We start from the raw sequence: 19,087 nt of genomic DNA on the forward strand, positions 1-19,087 counted from the left end.
TTTGTTGCAGACTCACCTAAAATTCTTTGTGCAACCTCACGGGAGCTGAGTGGAAGAGGCTATTGTTGGAGTCTCTTTCTATATTCTTATGTATTACAAAACTGAATCCTGTTAATATTTTATCTGAATTATTCATTGGGAACACGTATTCTAAGGGGAAACCATCCAAGGTTAGATTGGGGATATGTATTTCATGAGATGCTTTTCATTCAAAGCAATTATTTGAAATTCACCATGAATTTTAATAAACTTACTACATAGCTTCTTCCTGCTAATCCAATTCCTGCTTAATTGGAACCTTCTGTATCATTTCAGAGCAACCTCTGGAATCAGATTAATTGTAACTAAAGTAACAGTTTTCTCACACTAATAATGATCAGTTTAAAAAGAGTTGGGCAGATATTAGATAGTTTAATCACAAGTTACAGCAAATTGACACTTCATTAGTGAGGGAGAGGCTCAAACTTTTAGACTCAGAGGAAGAGCAAATTGTACTGAAAACCACCAGACACAGTGCTCTGGCTACAAGCTTGTTTTCCTCCACATTCTTGCTGCGGCCATAATTCATAATAATACCAGTGGCAAAAAGCTGCTTATCACCTTGCCAGTGCTGACTCTCTGGGTAGCTGGGAAATTTACCCACATAGATTAATGGGAGAAAGATTTTTTAAAAATCAGAATAAAATAGAATCATTTTTAGAACTATTTAAGCTTTCCTTTGGAAGTGTGAACTTTGTAACTCAGTTTGAATATTTGTGTCCCCAGGTTCACAGAGCTTAACAGTGTCTTTTTTTTTTTTTAACTTGTCAGGTACCATTTGCCTTCTCTACACTGAGGAGTTCTTCATTCCTATCTTGTCTTACCTTCGCTGTCTCTTTCCCTCACTCTCTCTCTCTCTCTCTCTCGCACTCTTGCTAATGAAAGGGAGTTTCCTTTGAGGGTTTTGCTTAGGCAGCAGGTTTAAGGGTTCAGAGAAAAATGTGGATTTGCCCTTTAGATTTCCAGGGTTATTTCATTCTATCATGATGCTGTAACTTTGGGTAGTAAGCTTGGGAGCAGCCAGGGGTCGTATCTTAAAGGGTATTATATGATGTTGAGAAGTTTGCATTTGTTTTTTTCCTAGTGGCAGTAGGGAACTACTGAATGCTTTGGTAATATTAATCATGTTACTGTTGTACCTCTGCTCTTCTTCAAAATGGGTTTAATTAGTCAATCTCGCATTTTTCCCCCTCTGGCATTCTTTTTTTAAATAAATTTATTTTATTTATTTATTTATTTTTGGCTGCCCTGGGTCTTTGTTGCTGTGTGCGGGCTTTCTCTATTTGCGGCGAGCGGGGACTACTCTTCGTTGTGGTGCACGGGCTTCTCATTGCAGTGGCTTCTCTTGTTGCAGAGCACAGGCTCTAGGCACGCAGGCTTCAGTAGATGCAGCATGTGGGCTTCAGTAGTTGTGGCATGCGGGCTCAGTAGTTGTGGCTCGCGGGCTCTAGAGCTCAGTAGTTGTGGTGCACAGGCTTAGCTGCTGCACAGCATGTAGGACCTTCCCGGACCAGGGCTCAAACCCATGTCTCCTGCATTGGCAGGCAGATTCTTAACCACTGCGCCACCAGAGAAGCCCTGGCATTCTCTTAAAACTAACTCTTTGCAAAAATCGGTGTCATAATGAAACTACCTCTGAACCATACCTAAATAAAATGGAGAAATGCCCTCAGATATTCAGGGACACCTTTACTTTCTAGAAAGGTGGTAAGAAACTGAATACAGCTGACCCTTGAACAACATGGGTTTGAGCTGCGTGGGTCCACTTATATGCAGATATTTTTCAATAGTAAATATTTACTATAGTACTACACATTCCATGGTTGGTTGAATCCATGGATGTGGAGGAACTGTGGAGGGCTGACTATAAGTTATATGCAGATCAACCCATGCTTTGTTCAAGGGCCAATTGAAGTTTTTTTTTTTTCAAATAATTTTTGAATAGACTTTTTCAAAATTTAAATTCTGATTAAAATTCTTAATTGCTCAACCTGTGTGTCTAAATGCACAAGAGTGCTTAGTGGCTACCTATTGGGAAGATGGTGGGTAATTATTAATGTTTTAAAAAGTTTTTAAAGCAAATAATAAAGTATAGTTATAATCATTGTTTTATTACTTGTACCATTATCGTTGGCCAGATAGCATTTTTAAAACTTTTCCCATAATGATACAAATAATCTCTTGATGGTTTCAAGCTGTTTAGATTATTGAATTGAAAACATTAGGAAGTCATCATCACTTTGAGATTTTTCATTTTTCTTAATGAAACCATGTCAAGATCATTGATTCCTTTTTAGATTTTTTTTTTACCCTTTGCGTCTTTAATTCACTCTGGGGCTTTATTAAGATGTATCATGTTTATGTGCTGCGGCAAGATTTCTGTAAGGTGTTTTGAATGTCTTATGATAGGCTTGATGGATTCTAGGAGCAGGACTCCATCTGGAGAAGAGATGTCCTTGGTCTGAGACCTGTCACGTGCAATTCAAATGGAGGCTGGACATTCCAGGAGGGAGCAGATCTTGCAACAGCCCCTGCCCCCCCTGCCAGGGAGACAAGGCTTTAGTGAAGTCACTGAATCCAGACAACAGTGAGGGGGAGAGAGACAAGTTGTGTGTGTGCCACAGGCCTGAGGACAGAGCTCTGAAGTTGTCACAACTACTCAAACACGATAGTCCCAGGCACCCATCATGACCCCACGGGACAGTCTGCTGTGAGTTTGCCAGCACCACCCAAGGGACCTCCACAGGGTAAACCTAGGGAGTTTCTTCCTTGTCAGACCCCAGTGTTCCATGTGGAACCTGCAGGCCAGTCAGTCCTACCTTGTCTCTTCTTCCTGATTGCTTCCAAGTCCTTCTAGGGACCTGTCCTCTTCTGTCTTCTCTATATACAGCTCCAGGTTTCTTTTCCTCTGGCCCAGGCTCTCACTGTTTCTGTCTCTGTCAGACCTTTCCTTGGAAACTTTTGCAACTAATAATAACAGTGACATATCTACTTACGTAGCATGTATTAGGCACAAGAAGCTGTTCTAAGTGCTGTGCTTATATTACTTGTATGGGCTCATTAAATCCTCACAATGCCCCTGGGACATAGGCATTGTTATTATGTCCACTTTACAGATGGTGAAACTGAGGCACAGAGAAGTTAATTCACCCATGATCACACAGCTAGTAAATGGTGGAGCTGGGACTTGAATCTGGGAGTAAGGCTTCAGGGTCTATGCTCTTAGTCATTAAAATATCCTGCGTCTCCCTAGGGTAAAAATTTCCCCACACACTAAACCTTTCTCAGAATGGTCTTTCAGCTGCATTATCTTTGATTTGCACATGAAAGTGCAACAAAGTACTAATATGTGCTTGGCTAGCCACTTGAAACATTTCCACAACCAGGGTCTGTAGCCTGCCACAGAAAAACAACCCCCATATACTATGAGCTCATAACTGAACATTAAAAACCATGTGAGGAAAACCATAAAAGGAGGGCCAGGAGAACCAACAAATGGCAAAATTAACACATCTAGAACTAGAAACAATAGAATAATCTAAAAGAAAGTACAAGCATTTAAAAAACATGATTACAGGGGCTTCCCTGGTGGCACAGTGGTTAAGAATTCGCCTGCCAATGCAGGGGACACCAGTTCTAGCCCTGGTCCAGGAAGATCCCACATGCCGTGGAGCAGCTAAGCCCGTGTGCCACAACTACTGAGCCTGTGCTCTAGAGCCCATGAGCCACAGCTACTGAAGCCCAGGCACCCTAGAGCCCGTGCTCCGCAGCAAGAGAAGCCACCACAGTGAGAAGCCTGCGCACCGCAACAAAGAGTAGCCCCCGCTCACCACCAACTAGAGAAAGCCGCGCACAGCAACAAAGAGCCAACACAGCCAAAAAACAAACGTGATTACAGATTAAAGAAGGAAAAGAGCCATAGTAAAATAACTAGACACTAGGAATAAAGAGTAAGCAGTTTGAAGTGGACCCAAATACAAATTTCAAAAAGTTTACTACCCAAGAAGCTAAAAGAAAGAAAGAAAGATGGTTTGATTACTTCCAGATGAATTGGGAATTGATAAAATGGAAGGAAGGCATGAGAAATAGCATTCAGTTTGGAGAAGACAATAAATTGATGGAAAATGGAAAGTATGAATGAGAGGTTAAGAGACTAGAATGAGGTCTAACGTAAATCTAATAAGAATTCCAGAAGAAGATAATAAGGAGAAAGGATAGGGCAAGATTCAGAGGCAATGGATGAAAATTTTCTGGAAATAAGGAAAATATGAATCGTAGGATTGAGGAAGTATGCAAAATTCCAAATATTTTAGTGAGACAGCAGAACTTTTAGCATATGGGGAAACCACCCCCCTCATATGACTTTTGTGGAGGGTCATTTTGCAATATATATTAAAAATGTGTAAACTCTTTGACCCGGAACTTCTGCTTCTAGAAATTTATCTTCAGTAAATAATCAGTTCACTTCCTCCGAACTTAAATATATAAGGATGTTGATCTCAACATTGTATAATAGAGATGTATTGAAAACAGCTTTAAAAAAATCATCAATGTGCGATAGACAAAATACATTAGGGTATAACCAGAGAAGCACTATTGCTTTTATGAAGCTGTTAAAATGATCATATATATCTATTTTTACTTATTGTATAGAAAGGTGGTTGTTACGGAAAAAGATCTAAAAAAGCAGTGTGAGTAGTTGGTCCCACTGGCATAATCAAAAAGTCCGTATATATAAAAAGAAGTTTGGAAGGATAAATACTTAAAGTTTACAGTTAGTTATCATTGGGTGGGTAATTTTTACTTTCTTTTTTGTCCTTTAAGGCAGTGTCTGATATCAGATTATACTGTGTAAAGAGAAACCTTGATTTGTATTTTAGATGAGGAGTAATGATAGAGTAATAGCGGCCCCAGGGAGAGTAGGTTTGTATTACCAGCGCCATCATGCTCTACTTCTTATTCCCCTTTTGGTTGTGTGTGCTGTGAGTGTGTACTAATTGTGTTGCTGTGCCCACAGCCCTGGCACTGAATGTTGTCATGGAATCCAGCATTAGAAAATATAATGGGAATATGTAGGGAGGAAGAATGGGTACAGAACTTGAATCATTTCTAAAGGGGGTTGGGTGATTGAGACCATGATGTCTAAACTAAAAAGTATCTCAAGGTTGAATACTGTGTTATTTAAAATATATGCTGAGTTATCTTTGATGTACCTTGTAAAGCTAAGAAGAATCTAAAGTGCTCATGAGATTAAATGATCAAGTCTGTAATTATTTTGTTTTGTTGTGTGTATACACACACACACATGTGTACACACACACACTTTTCTTTTTAATGTGTGGCCAATCAGATCTTGAGTGTGGGTGCTCCTCTCCTGATACTTTTTTCTAATTTGGGTTCTTAGAGCCAAATGAGTCAGTTTTTAAGTGAAGACAGAGAGAGGTGGTTTAAAGAAGGGAAAGAACATAGAGGCTTCTTTAGCTTCAGGTTCTTAGGAAAAGGGATTAGTCTTCAGATGCCTCGTAGAGTTTTATAAGTAAGTGGAGATACAATGTGATTATAGCCATCTCGGGTTTTTCAGTAATAACTCATTGAAAACAAGTTTCCTCATTCGCAAGCGTGGACATACTAATAAAATGTATGATTTAAGAAAAAAACAATAAAAAAGTGTGCCTGACATAATTGGGAGGGAGAGAGAAAGATAAGAGAGTTAGAGTATGAGGGTAATGATGGAGATTAGTTTCAAAGAAATCTGCTGTATGCATGAGAGACCTTGGCACACAGCCTGTCCTCTCCTTTGCAATGAATTTTCCTGTTTGTTATACAAAATGTTTTATTCAGTGTAACCTACCAAGCGACAAAGATTAACAGTGATAGAGAAATAGAAAATCCTGTGGGTCTTGTTTTATAAAGCAGAAGGATGGTCTTTATAGGAAGTCCCCTAGTGGACTGGAGACAGCCCCGATATTAACAACTGAAGATACTATGACACTCTCCTCATGGCAGGTTTCTTTTTTTAAAAAATATTTATTTATTTATTTATTTATGTGTGGCTGTGTTGGGTCTTCGTTGCTGTGCGCAGGCTTTCTCTAGTTGTGGTGAGTGGGGGCTACTCTTTGTCGCGGTGCGCGGGCTTCTCATCGTCGTGGCTTCTCTTGTTGTGGAGCACGGGCTCTAGGCGCTCAGGCTTCAGTAATTGTGGCACGTGGGCTCAGTAGTTGTGGCTTGTGGGCTCTAGATTGCAGGCTCAGTAGTTGTGGTGCATGGGCTTAGCTGCTCCACGGCATGTGGGATCTTCCCACACAGGGCTTGAACCCGTGTCCCTTGCATTGGCAGGCAGATTCTTAACCACTGCACCACCAGGGAAGCCCTATGGCAGATTTCTTTAAGTGGGCAATTTCATTATTAGATGGTTACCAGATTTTCAGTCCTATCTGTAAAACTTAAGTGAGGAAAGATGCTTCAGCCAGATCCTAATCTGTATTTCAGTGGGAAAGGCCAGGAAAAAAAAATCCCCATATAGATGGAGCTTCAAATATATCATTATTGCTGTCTGTAACCTTGGTGACAGGAAAGCTTGAGGGGGCCTGAGGTGGTAACATTAGTATAAACAGCTTTTCTATTGAACAAAACCTGTGTATATATTCACACTGTGAATTTCATCTCACTGAGTCAGCATATTTATGTAAGGAAAGTTTGGTAGAGAATTTCCTGGAAGCAGCTGGCCTACTTACCTAAATGCAGTGCCCATTTTTTTTCTGGCAGATAAGAAGTAGCTGTAGACTACTGTGTCTGAAAAGAGACTCTTGACAGTAAGTTATGTCAGCATCTGAGGCAGCGAGGCAGCTCCTGGTGGTGGCTTCAGCTGCAGCCCTGAGCCCTGTGCTCCCCTCTCCTGGCACCGTGCTGTCCTTCCGCATGAGGCTGAGCTGTTGCCTCAGTCATTAGAGGGCATTCTCTGTGCCTGTGCCCAGGAGAGAGCAGTGTCCTTGGGTCATGACTGACTGGCCATGTGGACCTGGATCTTTCACCAGCTAAAATCTCCCCTGGTAACATAGGCTGCCCAGCATACCTGACGACTTGGGCCCTGTGAGACTCTGGGGATGAAAGGCTACAGTCTCTGTCTAGATGTGGCATTTCTGTAACTCAGTCTGGGAGCCAACTCTATTTGAAGCGCATATTACAAATGCAGGTTCCCAGCTCTATACCTATAACTATGATTCAGGATGTCTGGTGTAGTACTTCTGATGCATAGTGAGGTTTGGGAACTACTGACTCAGAATAGCCTCTCATGACATTCCTACTACGAAACGGGTTATCTTGCTGCAGGGACTTTTGATTACTGTTTGTCCTCTTTCAAATTCATTCATCTAAATAGTTACTGAATGCCTGTTCTGTGCCAGATACTGAACTAGGCAGTGGACTTATAATAGTGAACAAGATTGACATGTTTTTTTATCCTCATGAACTGAAGGGAAAATGAGTAAACTAATAATTATGATAAGAGCTGAGAAGGCCACAAGAGGATATTATAAGAGAGTATGCTGGAGGGAGGAGCAGTGAGTATTTAAAATAAAAATATGGTTTGCGGAGGCCTCTTTGAGGAGGCAGCAATTATACTAAGACCTGGATTAAAAGGAATCAGACACACGAGGACCATGCTAGGCAATATAAAAAATTTGTGCACAGGCGTGGAGACCAGATCAGCCTCGTTGTGTTTCAAGAACAGAAAAAAAGGGCAGCGTAGCCAGTGCCCAGCAAGCCAGGGGCAGCGTGGCATGAGATTAGGCAGGTTGGCCCTGGATTGTGTAGGCTCTGGAGGACAATGGGTGGGCAGAACAGACCGAGAAGGGGTGGAGAATCAGATGTTCAGTGGGACAGGAGTCCGGAGTTGAGAGGAGAGGCCTAGTCTGGGCCATGAATGTGGGAGTCACCAGCATTTCAGTGGAGAACCACCTGAATGGGTGATTTAACCTAGGGAGAAGCTGGAGAGAGAGGATGGGGAAGGGCCTGGTGAAGAAGACTTGGGGCAGCCAGGGCCTGGGAGAGGTGGGAGGAACACCAGGAGGCTGTAGGCCTGTGGAGGCCACAGGAGGAAGATGCTCAGAGACGGACAGGCAAGTGTGTTATTGACACTAAAGGTCTAGAACAGTGCAGGCCTGTCCAGTGGCCGCCAGCTTCATGTGGCTATGGAGCCCTTGAAATGTGACGAACGTGAACTGAAAATGTGTTGTAAGTGTAAAATAAAACATACACCATGCACACCTAAAAAGAATACAATGCTATATATTAATTATATTTCAATTTAAAAAGCGCACACCAGGGGCTTCCCTGGTGGTGCAGTGGTTGAGAATCTGCCTGCCAATGCAGGGCACATGGGTTCGATCCCTGGTCCAGGAAGATCCCACATGCCGCGGAGCAACTAAGCCCGTGCGCCACAACTACTGAGTCTGCGCTCTAGAGCCTGTGGTCCGCAACAAGAGAAGCCGCTGCAATGAGAAGCCCGTGCACCACAACGAAGAGTAGCCCCCACTCACTGCAACTGGAGAAAGCCCGAGCGCAGCAATGAAAACCCAACGTAGCGAAAAATAAATAAATAAATAACAAAACAAACAAAAAAATGCACGCCACATTTCAAAGATGTAGCACAAAAATAAGAATGAATATATTACTTTAATACTTTTTAAAGTAATGATGACGTTGAAACGATAATGTTTGGCATAGATTGGGTTCAATAATATACACTATTAAAATTTCACCTGCTTCTTTTTACTTTTTAAAAGTATCACTACTAGGAAGTTTTAAGCCACATGTGTGGCTTTCGTCCTGTTTCTGTTACAGAGTTTGGTAAGGCGAGGTCATTTGCAAACTTGGTCAGAGTAGACTGGCTGAGGTTAAGTAATCCCTAGCTGACTGTTCATACTCAGGTGAGACAGAATCATCGTCATGATACTATTATGCCTAAAATTAAATAAAACTCACGGCTAGAAAACTCTTCTAGACTTTTTGATACTTATGGAAGTGATTTAATAATTTCACATAAATTGACAACATCATATGCCTTTAAGTGCTTTGAAATGAACTCTCAAATATGGTTTTTCAGTCTTTTTTTTAACCTGTATTTTCTTTCTTTCTTTTTTTGTCTTCTTTCTTTTTATTTAAACATTTTTTTGGTTTGTTTTTATTTTTGCCCATCTGGCCAGGAAACTTCATGGTGTTATGGTCGACTTGCCGCACAACCGTGTTCAAATCTGTCACCAACAGGTTCATTAAAAACCTGGCCTGCTCGGGGATTTGTGCCAGCCTGGTCTGCGTGCCCTTCGACATCATCCTTAGCACCAGTCCTCACTGTTGCTGGTGGATCTACACCATGCTCTTCTGCAAGGTCGTTAAGTTTTTGCACAAAGTCTTCTGCTCTGTGACTATCCTCAGCTTCCCTGCCATTGCCTTGGACAGGTAAGATCAGGTAGCCAGGGGTGCAAGTTTTTTTTTTTTTTTTTTAAGTGTATTGAAAAATTAGCATCACGAAGCAAATAGTGAATAGTCAGTGTTCCAAATACTGCTTTTTAGTCTGCTTGTTGTCAGCAGAAAGAGAGTCGATTGCTGAAACAGATGCCTTACAGAAGACAGCAGCTCTAGAAAATGGGACCATTGAGAAAAGATGTGGCATTGGGGAGGTTACATCATGACGATGCTGGGGCAGAGCTGGATCATGATATAGTTTCAGCTTGGTTGGAATTAGCGGTATTTGCATTGCAATTTGCAGTAGATTGCTCATCAGATTGCTAACTCTGCAATTAGGGCCTTTTGATGCAGGATGAAAACATTTCTGGAAGAACAAGAGAACAGTTCAGTGGCTATTTAACAAATGATTAGACAGTCCTGTTGGACCTGGCCAGATAGCACCAGAATTCCTCTGGAGGATTTACTTCCAAGGTTTTATATTGTGATGGTGTTTGTTTTCTCTTCTCATCCTTTTTTAAAGGATGTTCATTTGGAAATAAATCTTACATCCTAGCTACTGCTGTCCTACGTACTTTGACCAAATTTATCAAAGGGAAGTGTGACGTTCTCAGTAATCAACAGGTGCCTGTCTTTTCTCTTTGTTGCTAGCGCTTCATGAATACAGTTGAGATAATAATACATTTTAGAGAATAGAATTAAATAAGCAAAGAAGAATGAAAAATATTTTGTGTCCACAAGAACTTTTTTTTTTTTTTTTTTTTTGCGGTACGCGCGTCTCTCATTGTTATGGCCTCTCCCGTTGCGGAGCACAGGCTCCGGACGCGCAGGCTCAGTGGCCATGGCTCACGGGCCCAGCCGCTCCGCGGCATGTGGGATCCTCCCGGACCGGGGCACGAACCCGTGTCCCCTGCATCGGCAGGCGGACTCTCAACCACTGCGCCACCAGGGAAGCCCCTCCTAATGCTTTTTGTATTGATCCATTCTGTGTTCACGGCAGGTGTGTCTTTCTGGCGGCCCCTTACTACCTGCTTGGTGAGGTCTTATGTCTGCAGTCCACATGGTGGGCTTTTCTTTCCCGAAGGTTTTTTTTTTTTAATAGTTTTATTGAGATATAATTTACACATCATAAAATTCATTTAAAATGTACAAGTCAGTGAATTTTAGTATATGTACAGTTGTGTAGCCATGACCACAATTGAACTTTAGAATATTTCCGTCACCCTAAAAAGAAACCTTGTGTTCATTTACAGTTATTCCCCATTCCCACCCCCAGACCGAGGCCACCACTAATCTACTTTCTGTCTTTGTATTGGGGGACAGTTCATATAAGTGGAATCATACAATATGTGTTCTTTTGTGCCTGGCTTCTTTTACTCAGCATAATGTTTTCAAGGTTCATCCATGTTATAGCAGGTATCAGTACTTCTTTTTTTCTCTTTCCAGCTTTATTGAGTTATAGTTGACATACAGCACTGTACAAGTTTAAGGTATATGGCATAATGACTTCTCTTACACATATTGTGAAATGATTCACTATAAATTTAGTTAACATCCATCATCTCATACAGATACCAAAAAATGTTTATTTTCCTTGTAATGAGAACTCATGATCTACTCTCTTAACTTACTTCATTCCTTTTTATTGCCGAATAATATTCCCATTGTATGCATATACCACATTTTGTTTATCCATTTACTAGTTGATGGACATTTGGGTTGTTTCCACTTTTTGGCTATTATAAATAATGCTGCTATGAATCCTGAAGGTTTTTTAAGAATAGGATTCAACAAGAATGGGAACACATTATTCTGGACAGGTTGCTATTCTACCTGGAAGCAATGCAATAATCCCTGTGGGTTATTTTGAGCCTTTGGTTTTAGGCAAGAAAATATGCAAATAATAAGAAATCCTTATTTTCTTTGCAGCAGAAAATCTACTGTATTTCTGCCATCATTTTTTTCAGTGTGTCTTTTATTTTTTTAAATTGAAGTATAGTTGATTTACAATGTTTCAGGTATACAGCAAAGTGATTCAGTTATATGTGTGTGTGTGTGTGTATATTCTTTTTTAGATTCTTTTCCATTATAGATTATTATAAGATATTGAATATAGTTCCCTGTGCTACATGGTAGGTCCTTGTTGTTTATCTATTTTCTATATTGTAGTGTATATCTATTAATCCAAAATTCCTAATTGTTCGAAAAAGGTAAGCAAGTTCTTTTAGTAGAAAAGCAAGTTTGGTAAATTCCTATTTCATTATTCAGAGATGCGGATTACTGGAAAGTATAGGTTTGTTGTGCACGAAGACAAAGGGAAAACGTCCTTTCTCTCACTTCTTTCCCAGATATTTGTTTCGTGGCACCAAGTCAGCAAGTGAATCGGGAGGCCACCTACACTTCCTGCATCATCCTCTAGAGATGCACATACTAACAAAATGATGTATAGCGAGCCTGTGTGCTTGTGCTGCGGTCTATTTCCCAACCTAGAATGGAATAAAAAATGACAGGAAGCCTGGGCTTGTCACCTGTCACTTAGCAAATGGGAATCAGAGACAGTGGACGTGTATTCATGCGTGGGCGTGGGGCCACCACACTGGATTTACTGAGCGGTGGTTAGAAAAGCTTCTCCATGTTCAGAGAAAAACAATTGAGAGCATGCATAACTTATAGATTTCTTTCTCTCTTTTTTTTTTCCCTTCCCCGAAAGTGATCTAGAACACATTTTACTGCACTCCACCCATCTCTGGTCATCCATGGTTGTGTTGTGTTTCTAGAACACATTTTACTGCACTCCACCCATCTCTGGTCATCCATGGTTGTGTTGTGTTTGCATCGTCTCTCCCACAGCTTGTCCCCTGCCAGACTCCACCACAGGGCCGCTTGCTCTTGACATTTTCCCAGGTGCTCCCTTTCCTCATCTCCTTTGTGCGTCCCTCCAGTAGAGCCACCATCTGCTCGGTTATAATTGTTTGTCTACGTGCCCCCTTTCCCCATTTAGTTAAGAAACATTCCCGTGCGTCCTTCCATCTTTGCAGTCCAGTGCCTGGCACAATACCTAGCAGATAGGTGGTGCTCAGAAATCCTTGTGACAGAAGGCACACCTGCTCAGCTGGCCCCATGAGGGAATGCATGTTAATAGGGTTGGAAGGTCAACTCCAGCATTAGCTGACTGCACAGATGTGGGCCGAGCTAAGGTGAAGAAACTCGCCATATCTCTGAGGGCTGCTGGCTGCCCTTTCATGACAGATGTGGTTCTAAGAGTCTTAACACATTACTCGGTTTCCCCCAGTCATAGGTGATATTGAAACAAGGTGCCTTTGGAATTCTGATTAGGTGGTTATAGAATAATCAAGTCAAGCTTGAAGGAAAAAAGTCTTCCCTGATTTTAACAAAAATCAAATCATGCAGGCATTTTAAGTCTATTAATTGCTCTCAGGGGTACTGAGCGATTATCATGGGAACAATGGCGATTGAGCAGGCATGATTTTTTTCAGTCAAATTGATCTTGTGGAAGGATTTTGTCAGAGTCCCTCCCTCACACTGGCTTCTTCTGCCCCAGGTGGCTGTAAATGCTAGTGATATCCGTGCATATCCACTGTGGCACAAGTCTCCTTTGGATTTGTGTGCAGACACATTTCCTTTCTCTTAGTGGCTTTGAAAATTGCCCTCAAGCTCCTCTAGCCCAGGTAAAAATTTTTTTTACAAATTACCCTTTACCCTTAAATTGAAAAAGAGGTGTCTTTCCAGTAGAGGGAGATACCCTTTATATTGAGGGCACTCTTTTGGATTTAGTCCTGGTGGCAATAATTATAAGACTAACTGTGAATTGTACAGCAAAATCCTCAACACTTAAGGTCTAGCTTCCTAATTCCCCCAGTGGTTTCCTCTGTCTTAGGCAGAATAGAAGAAATTGACCCTTTCTTTCCTCTCTCCTACTTTTAGTAAATAGATTCCCCTAATTAAAGTGTATCTTCTGTGAAATGAATTTTGCTTGTGCATTTGGCAGGTACTACTCAGTCCTCTATCCTCTGGAGAGAAAAATATCTGATGCAAAGTCCCGAGAACTAGTGATATACATCTGGGCCCATGCCGTGGTGGCCAGCGTCCCTGTGTTTGCGGTGACCAACGTGGCTGACATCTATGCCATGTCCACCTGCACGGAAGTCTGGAGCAACTCGTTGGGCCACCTGGTTTACGTTCTGGTCTACAACATCACCACGGTCATCGTGCCTGTGGCTGTGGTATTCCTCTTCTTGATACTGATCCGCCGGGCCCTGAGTGCCAGCCAGAAGAAGAAGGTCATCATAGCAGCGCTGCGGACTCCGCAGAACACCATCTCTATCCCCTATGCCTCCCAGCGGGAGGCCGAGCTGCATGCCACCCTGCTGTCCATGGTGATGGTCTTCATCTTATGCAGCGTGCCCTATGCCACACTGGTCGTCTACCAGACTGTGCTCAATGTCCCCAACACTTCTGTCTTCTTGTTGCTCACGGCCATTTGGCTGCCCAAAGTCTCTCTGCTGGCGAACCCTGTGCTCTTTCTTACTGTGAACAAATCTATCCGCAAGTGCTTGGTAGGGACCTTGGTACAACTACACCACCGCTACAGTCGCCGGAATGTGGTGGGCACAGGGAGCGGGGTGGCCGATGCCAGCCTGGAGCCCAGCATGCGCTCGGGCAGCCAGCTCCTGGAGATGTTCCACATTGGGCAGCAGCAGATCTTTAAGCCCACGGATGACGAGGAAGAGAGTGAAGCCAAGTATGCCGGCTCAGCTGACCTCCAGGCCAGGGAGCTACTTCCCACCTGCCTGGAGGCAGAGCAGGGGCCGCGGTTTGCTACCCCTGCACCACCCCCGGGCACAGTGGACTCTGTATCCCAGGTGGCACCAGCAGTCTCTGTGGAACCTGAGACATTCCCTGACAGGTACTCCCTGCAGTTCGGCTTTGGGCCATTTGAGTTGCCTCCACAGTGGCTCTCGGAGACCCGAAATAGCAAGAAGAGGCTGCTTCCCCCCTTGGGCAACACCCCAGAAGAGCTGATCCAGACAAAGATGCCCAAGGTAGGCAGGGTGGAACGGAAGATGAGCAGAAACAATAAAGTGAGCATCTTCCCAAAGGTGGATTCCTAGCAAGTCTTGTAAATCCCTGGAAGCAACAGACCTTCCACATTCCTGCCCTCCCTTCACTGGGCCTAGGATTTGTCTGATCTCCTTGCAGCCCAGTATGGGTTGATTCCTCCTCTGTGGGCCAGATGCTTTTGAATGAGAGGGAAATCTATATAAAATCGAATGTCCTCTTTATTGAGGGCATATATATATATTTATACATATATATATATTTATCTCAGTGATCCTCAGTAAAGTCCACATTTCTCTCTGTGGAGACGAAAGCTGGGTAGTGGGAAACGGGTCTTGGGTGGGTTCTCTGTGTGCATTTTCTGGGGATATCTCTGTTCCGGGCCCTGCAAAGAATACACGGAGAGAAGAATGTCTATAAGTTCAAAGGAAGCAGGGGCACTCTAAGAGAAGCCCAAGATAATTATGGAGCCGTGTGGCCCCAAGAAAATGCCTATTTGATAGATTTTAAAATCACAGATATTCAAAATGGTTTATATTGATCTGTATCTTTAGGGAAGATAGAACCTTGGCATTTGATACCTTTTTTCTGGACAGCCTGATCACGTGACTCACGGTTTCTCCCGATGCCCTTCATCTCCTTCGCTGGGATGTAGGTGAGGGATGAATGAATATTGAACCCCCATTTGACAGACATGGCAATAGATGTGCCCAGGGATTAGGAAGATATTCTGTCCTTGATTATCCTGACCATCTCCGGGCATCACTAAGGCCTCAGAAAGAGAAGTCCGCAGTGTTGATTGGAAAACACTAAAAGCTTTTATCATGTCTTTCCCCCTTAAGCTGTGTTTTTTTCAACAAATGAGGGAGAAGCTTAGAAGTGGAGAAGAAAGACTGAGAAATATCCACACTCTGTAGAGTTTCCTCTTCCCACATGGTCTCATGTGAAAGATTTTATGCAGCAATCAGCAGGGGTAAAGCGTATTGAAAAAGGTTTGTGCCAACTTCTGGAATTAAAGGTCATTTAAAAAGGCAAAGTTAGGGTAAACGGGGTCCTCTGGAAACGTCAAGCTAAAAATACTTGATTAGGAAAAGTGAGTCTGCCCAAAAGAGTGGGAAAAGTTGGTTCCCTTCCAAGGAGGACTGCAGACCCCATGCGTCGCCACTCTCATTTTCAGTCTGTTTGTACGACTGCGGTTCTCCCTTCATTTGGGGCACAAAGGAGGGACAGAACATGGAGAAGGAATTCATCACTGTACAATGCCAAGGCAATACCTAGCCCAGGTGAGCTCTCCACTTACTCCTTCCCAGTGAAGTTGTAGCAGGAGCCAGACAGGACAGAAGAGGGAGGACAGTGTCCTCAACTGATCAGTTGCCTGGGGGCTCTCACAGCAATTCGAGTCTACGTTGGGGTGGGCTTCACCAGGTTGAATTCAAACCACAAAGGAAACTTCACTCTTAAGGAGAACAAATCAAGCACCAGGTCTGCTCTTCTCTGGAGGGCGTTTTGTTCTTGTTCATAGTATGGAAGGGAGCCAATCCAGTGCCTTGAGCAGGGGAGGGGGCATCCTCAGCGGCAAAGAACACATCCCAACGGCAGGGGTCCTCACGGATCTTCTCCTTGAACCACACAGGCCCTTGTCCCTCATAGGAAGGTCAGACTATGTGTAGGGAGTTTCCTTTTCCTGTCCTTTCCTGGGTGTGCTGTCTTGTGATTCCCGAATGTGAACCCAAAGACCCTTGTCCAAAGGAGGGAGTGCCTTCCTCTTTGTGTTCGTTTCTTTGAAGCATTGTGTGCTCACAGCGGAAACAGGGGCCCGCCACCCCCTCTCCCGGGGCCCCTGTGTGCGCTCTGGAGCTCCTTGCCCTCATGCTTCCCGTTGTGGCCCTTCAAGCGTATCTTTCAAACCATCACAGTTGTTACAGCGTTCATCAAGGGGAAACATAACCTGTCAGAAACTTGTGTCCACTTTAGAAGAATCTGTCAAATGTAGCCACGTTGGTGTCATTCTGATAACATATATGTACAACTTAATAAATTCTGGTGAGCTGGAATTTGATAGATGTTACTTATGTATGTTTGAAGCAGTTGGTTGCCTTCTAACAGGTCATGGCCAGGTGTATTTCTATACTCTTTGAAGAATTATGTTTTAATAAAAAATTGAAAAGCAGTTTCTGAACTCAAAAACGGTTGTCTGAGTGATTTGTTTGTTTGTTTGTTTTCTTTTTTCTCCCCCTCAAGTGGTATCCTATCTGAACCTCTCTCCTCCTGTGTGATCTCAAAAGAAAGGTGTTTATTTTCCTCCCGACATGCAGATGCAGCATTCTAATAGCACTTTCTTACGTTGTGGCAACTTGAAAAATGAATTCCCAAAGAAGAAACTGCAATGCTTGAATAAATGTCCCAAACCTGGGTTCCAGATGGAATTGGTGGATGGTCTGCTCAAACCTGTAGGTGGAGCTACACGGGGAAGAGTGTAGTGCAGCCGTCATTACCCCCTATGGTTGGGGCCATGGCCTTGAGGTCAGATGGCCCATGTTTGGGTCCTGACTCTACCACTGACCCACCTTGTGACCTTGAGCATGTGAGGTAATCTCCACGTATCTTGGTTTCCTCTCTATAAAATGGGGAGGTAATAACTGTCAGAGGCTTCTGTTGCCCTGACTCACATATTTCACCTCTGATTTTAGCCATGTCTGCAGTGGGCCATTGTTGGCTGTATCTATTCACTTCCCTGAGAGCCATCAAGGCCTAGTTTCTCTGCTGTCTGCCCTGGGAGAGCTCCCTCGCTCTGGGGGGTAACGCTTGATCAGTGGGACATGGGAACCAGTGGATAAATGCCCCTGTCCTTCTGCTGGACAATTGTGGGAGGCATCTTTCCACTTCTCAGGAAGTCCAGCAAATTGAGTCCCTGTTGCCCACCACGTTGTCCAAATAATGCATCCTTTTATTGACTCTTCTTCCTCCTTCCCTGTCTGGCTTTCTCTACCCTCATTCATGCCCTCAAGGATCACCTCCCCAAAACCAACTGCACAAAGCCCTTGTCTCAAGCTCTGTTTTCAGGGGAATCCAAGTGAGACAATAGTATACCTCATGGGGCAGTTGTAAGGATTAAATGGCATGGTCTGTTTAACACAAAGTGTGGCACACAGTAAAACTATATCAATATTAGTGCTTACATGCTACATTAAAAAAAAAAGTGGTGGAGGCATTTTTGCAATGTTATTCAGAAAACAATATTAAATTGATGTTTTTACCAGTTACCCCAACAATTATTGGTATTCATAATGATGATACTCTGAGGCAGTACACAGTGCCAAAGTACTGTTTGAATCCCTGAAGAAAAAAATAACTCTGTAAGCTGGAATCGTTCTTCACCAAACAATTCTCAGTTTCAAAAAAAAAAAAAGGGGGGGATGTTGAAAGAATGTTTGACTTTGCTGTAAATCTATAAGCCAGATTCTGAATAAGAATGAGCATATAGTGGGAAGCAGCCGCAGAGCACAGGGAGGTCAGCTCGGTGCTTTGTGACCACCTAGACGGGTGGGATAGGGAGGGTGGGAGGGAGATGCAAGAGGGAGGGGGTATGGGGATATATGTATACGTAGAGCTGATTCACTTTGTTATACAGCAGAAACTAACACAACATTGTAAAGCAGTTATACTCCAATGAAGACGTTAAAAAAAAAAAAAAAAGAATGAGCATAATATACTGATGCAGAGTAGAGCAGAATATGTAGGTAACTAAGGGCAGGTAGACAAACCCAAAGTGGACTCAGCCATTGAAAAGGAACTATAAGGCAGTCACGCGGTGTGTTAAGCTAATATTGGAGTTCAAGCACAAGTCTGATTGGGCTGGAGAGAAAAGCTGCAGCTCCAGGCCAGCTCTGGGCGTTGCTGTGCTCTTGGCAGCCCTGACGGGGTTGGGTGGCTCACAGCGGCTGCCGCATACCAGATCTGAGATGCTCAGGGAAAAAGAGCTTATTTTAGGCTGAATTTCTGTGGAGGGGAAGGATTAGTGCTTTCATATTGTAGTCTACCAATGTAGCAATATACGATGTAAATAAGTTTATAGCAAAGTGATTAACTTCCCCCAATAGTTGTAAACATTTAGCAGGTTTATATCACAACCAATTGCTGCTATATTAGAGTTCTGTAGTCAAAAGAAAAATAAATCATCGTTAATGACCTGAGAGTATGTGAATAAAACAGGAATTGAAATCAACACTAATGCCCAGGGTAGTATCAAAAGCCTTTTTGTGTGAGGGCAAGGCTTTTAAAATAAATTGAAATGATCTAAGATTCTCCATTATATGAGGTTTTAGAAGCTAAAATATCTTGCCTGTTAGCCTCAGGTTCAACCAGTGTTTATCCCCATTTGTGCCAAGGAGATAAGTTAGCTAATAGGCAGAATAAAGGCCTGGAGACCTTCATAGACCTCAGACTGTAATCTCCAGCATTGTTTTCTGTGAACCTCTGATGGCTGTTTATGTCCTGGGGACTTAGG

At 42.9% G+C, this 19,087-nt stretch overlaps 1 protein-coding gene across 7 annotated transcripts in view; it reads left to right on the plus strand.

Moving 5' to 3' along the window:
* GPR176 (G protein-coupled receptor 176) overlaps positions 1–16,767 on the plus strand; it is a 91,619-nt gene extending 74,852 nt beyond the window's left edge. For 3 of the 7 annotated variants that reach the window (XM_032622962.1, XM_032622967.1, XM_032622965.1), the window contains 2 exons: positions 9,243–9,495; positions 13,511–16,767. In XM_032622962.1, coding sequence (XP_032478853.1) covers positions 9,243–9,495; positions 13,511–14,633 — 1,376 coding nt within the window. In that variant the 3' untranslated portion in view covers positions 14,634–16,767. The remainder of the gene's footprint in view (positions 1–9,242; positions 9,496–13,510) is intronic. The other 4 variants (XM_032622961.1, XM_032622963.1, XM_032622968.1 and 1 more) reach the window with 2 other exon arrangements.
* Positions 16,768–19,087: the final 2,320 nt, after the last annotated feature.

Source organism: Phocoena sinus, chromosome 2 (genome assembly GCF_008692025.1).
Source record: "Phocoena sinus isolate mPhoSin1 chromosome 2, mPhoSin1.pri, whole genome shotgun sequence".
Classification (NCBI taxonomy): domain Eukaryota; kingdom Metazoa; phylum Chordata; class Mammalia; order Artiodactyla; family Phocoenidae; genus Phocoena; species Phocoena sinus.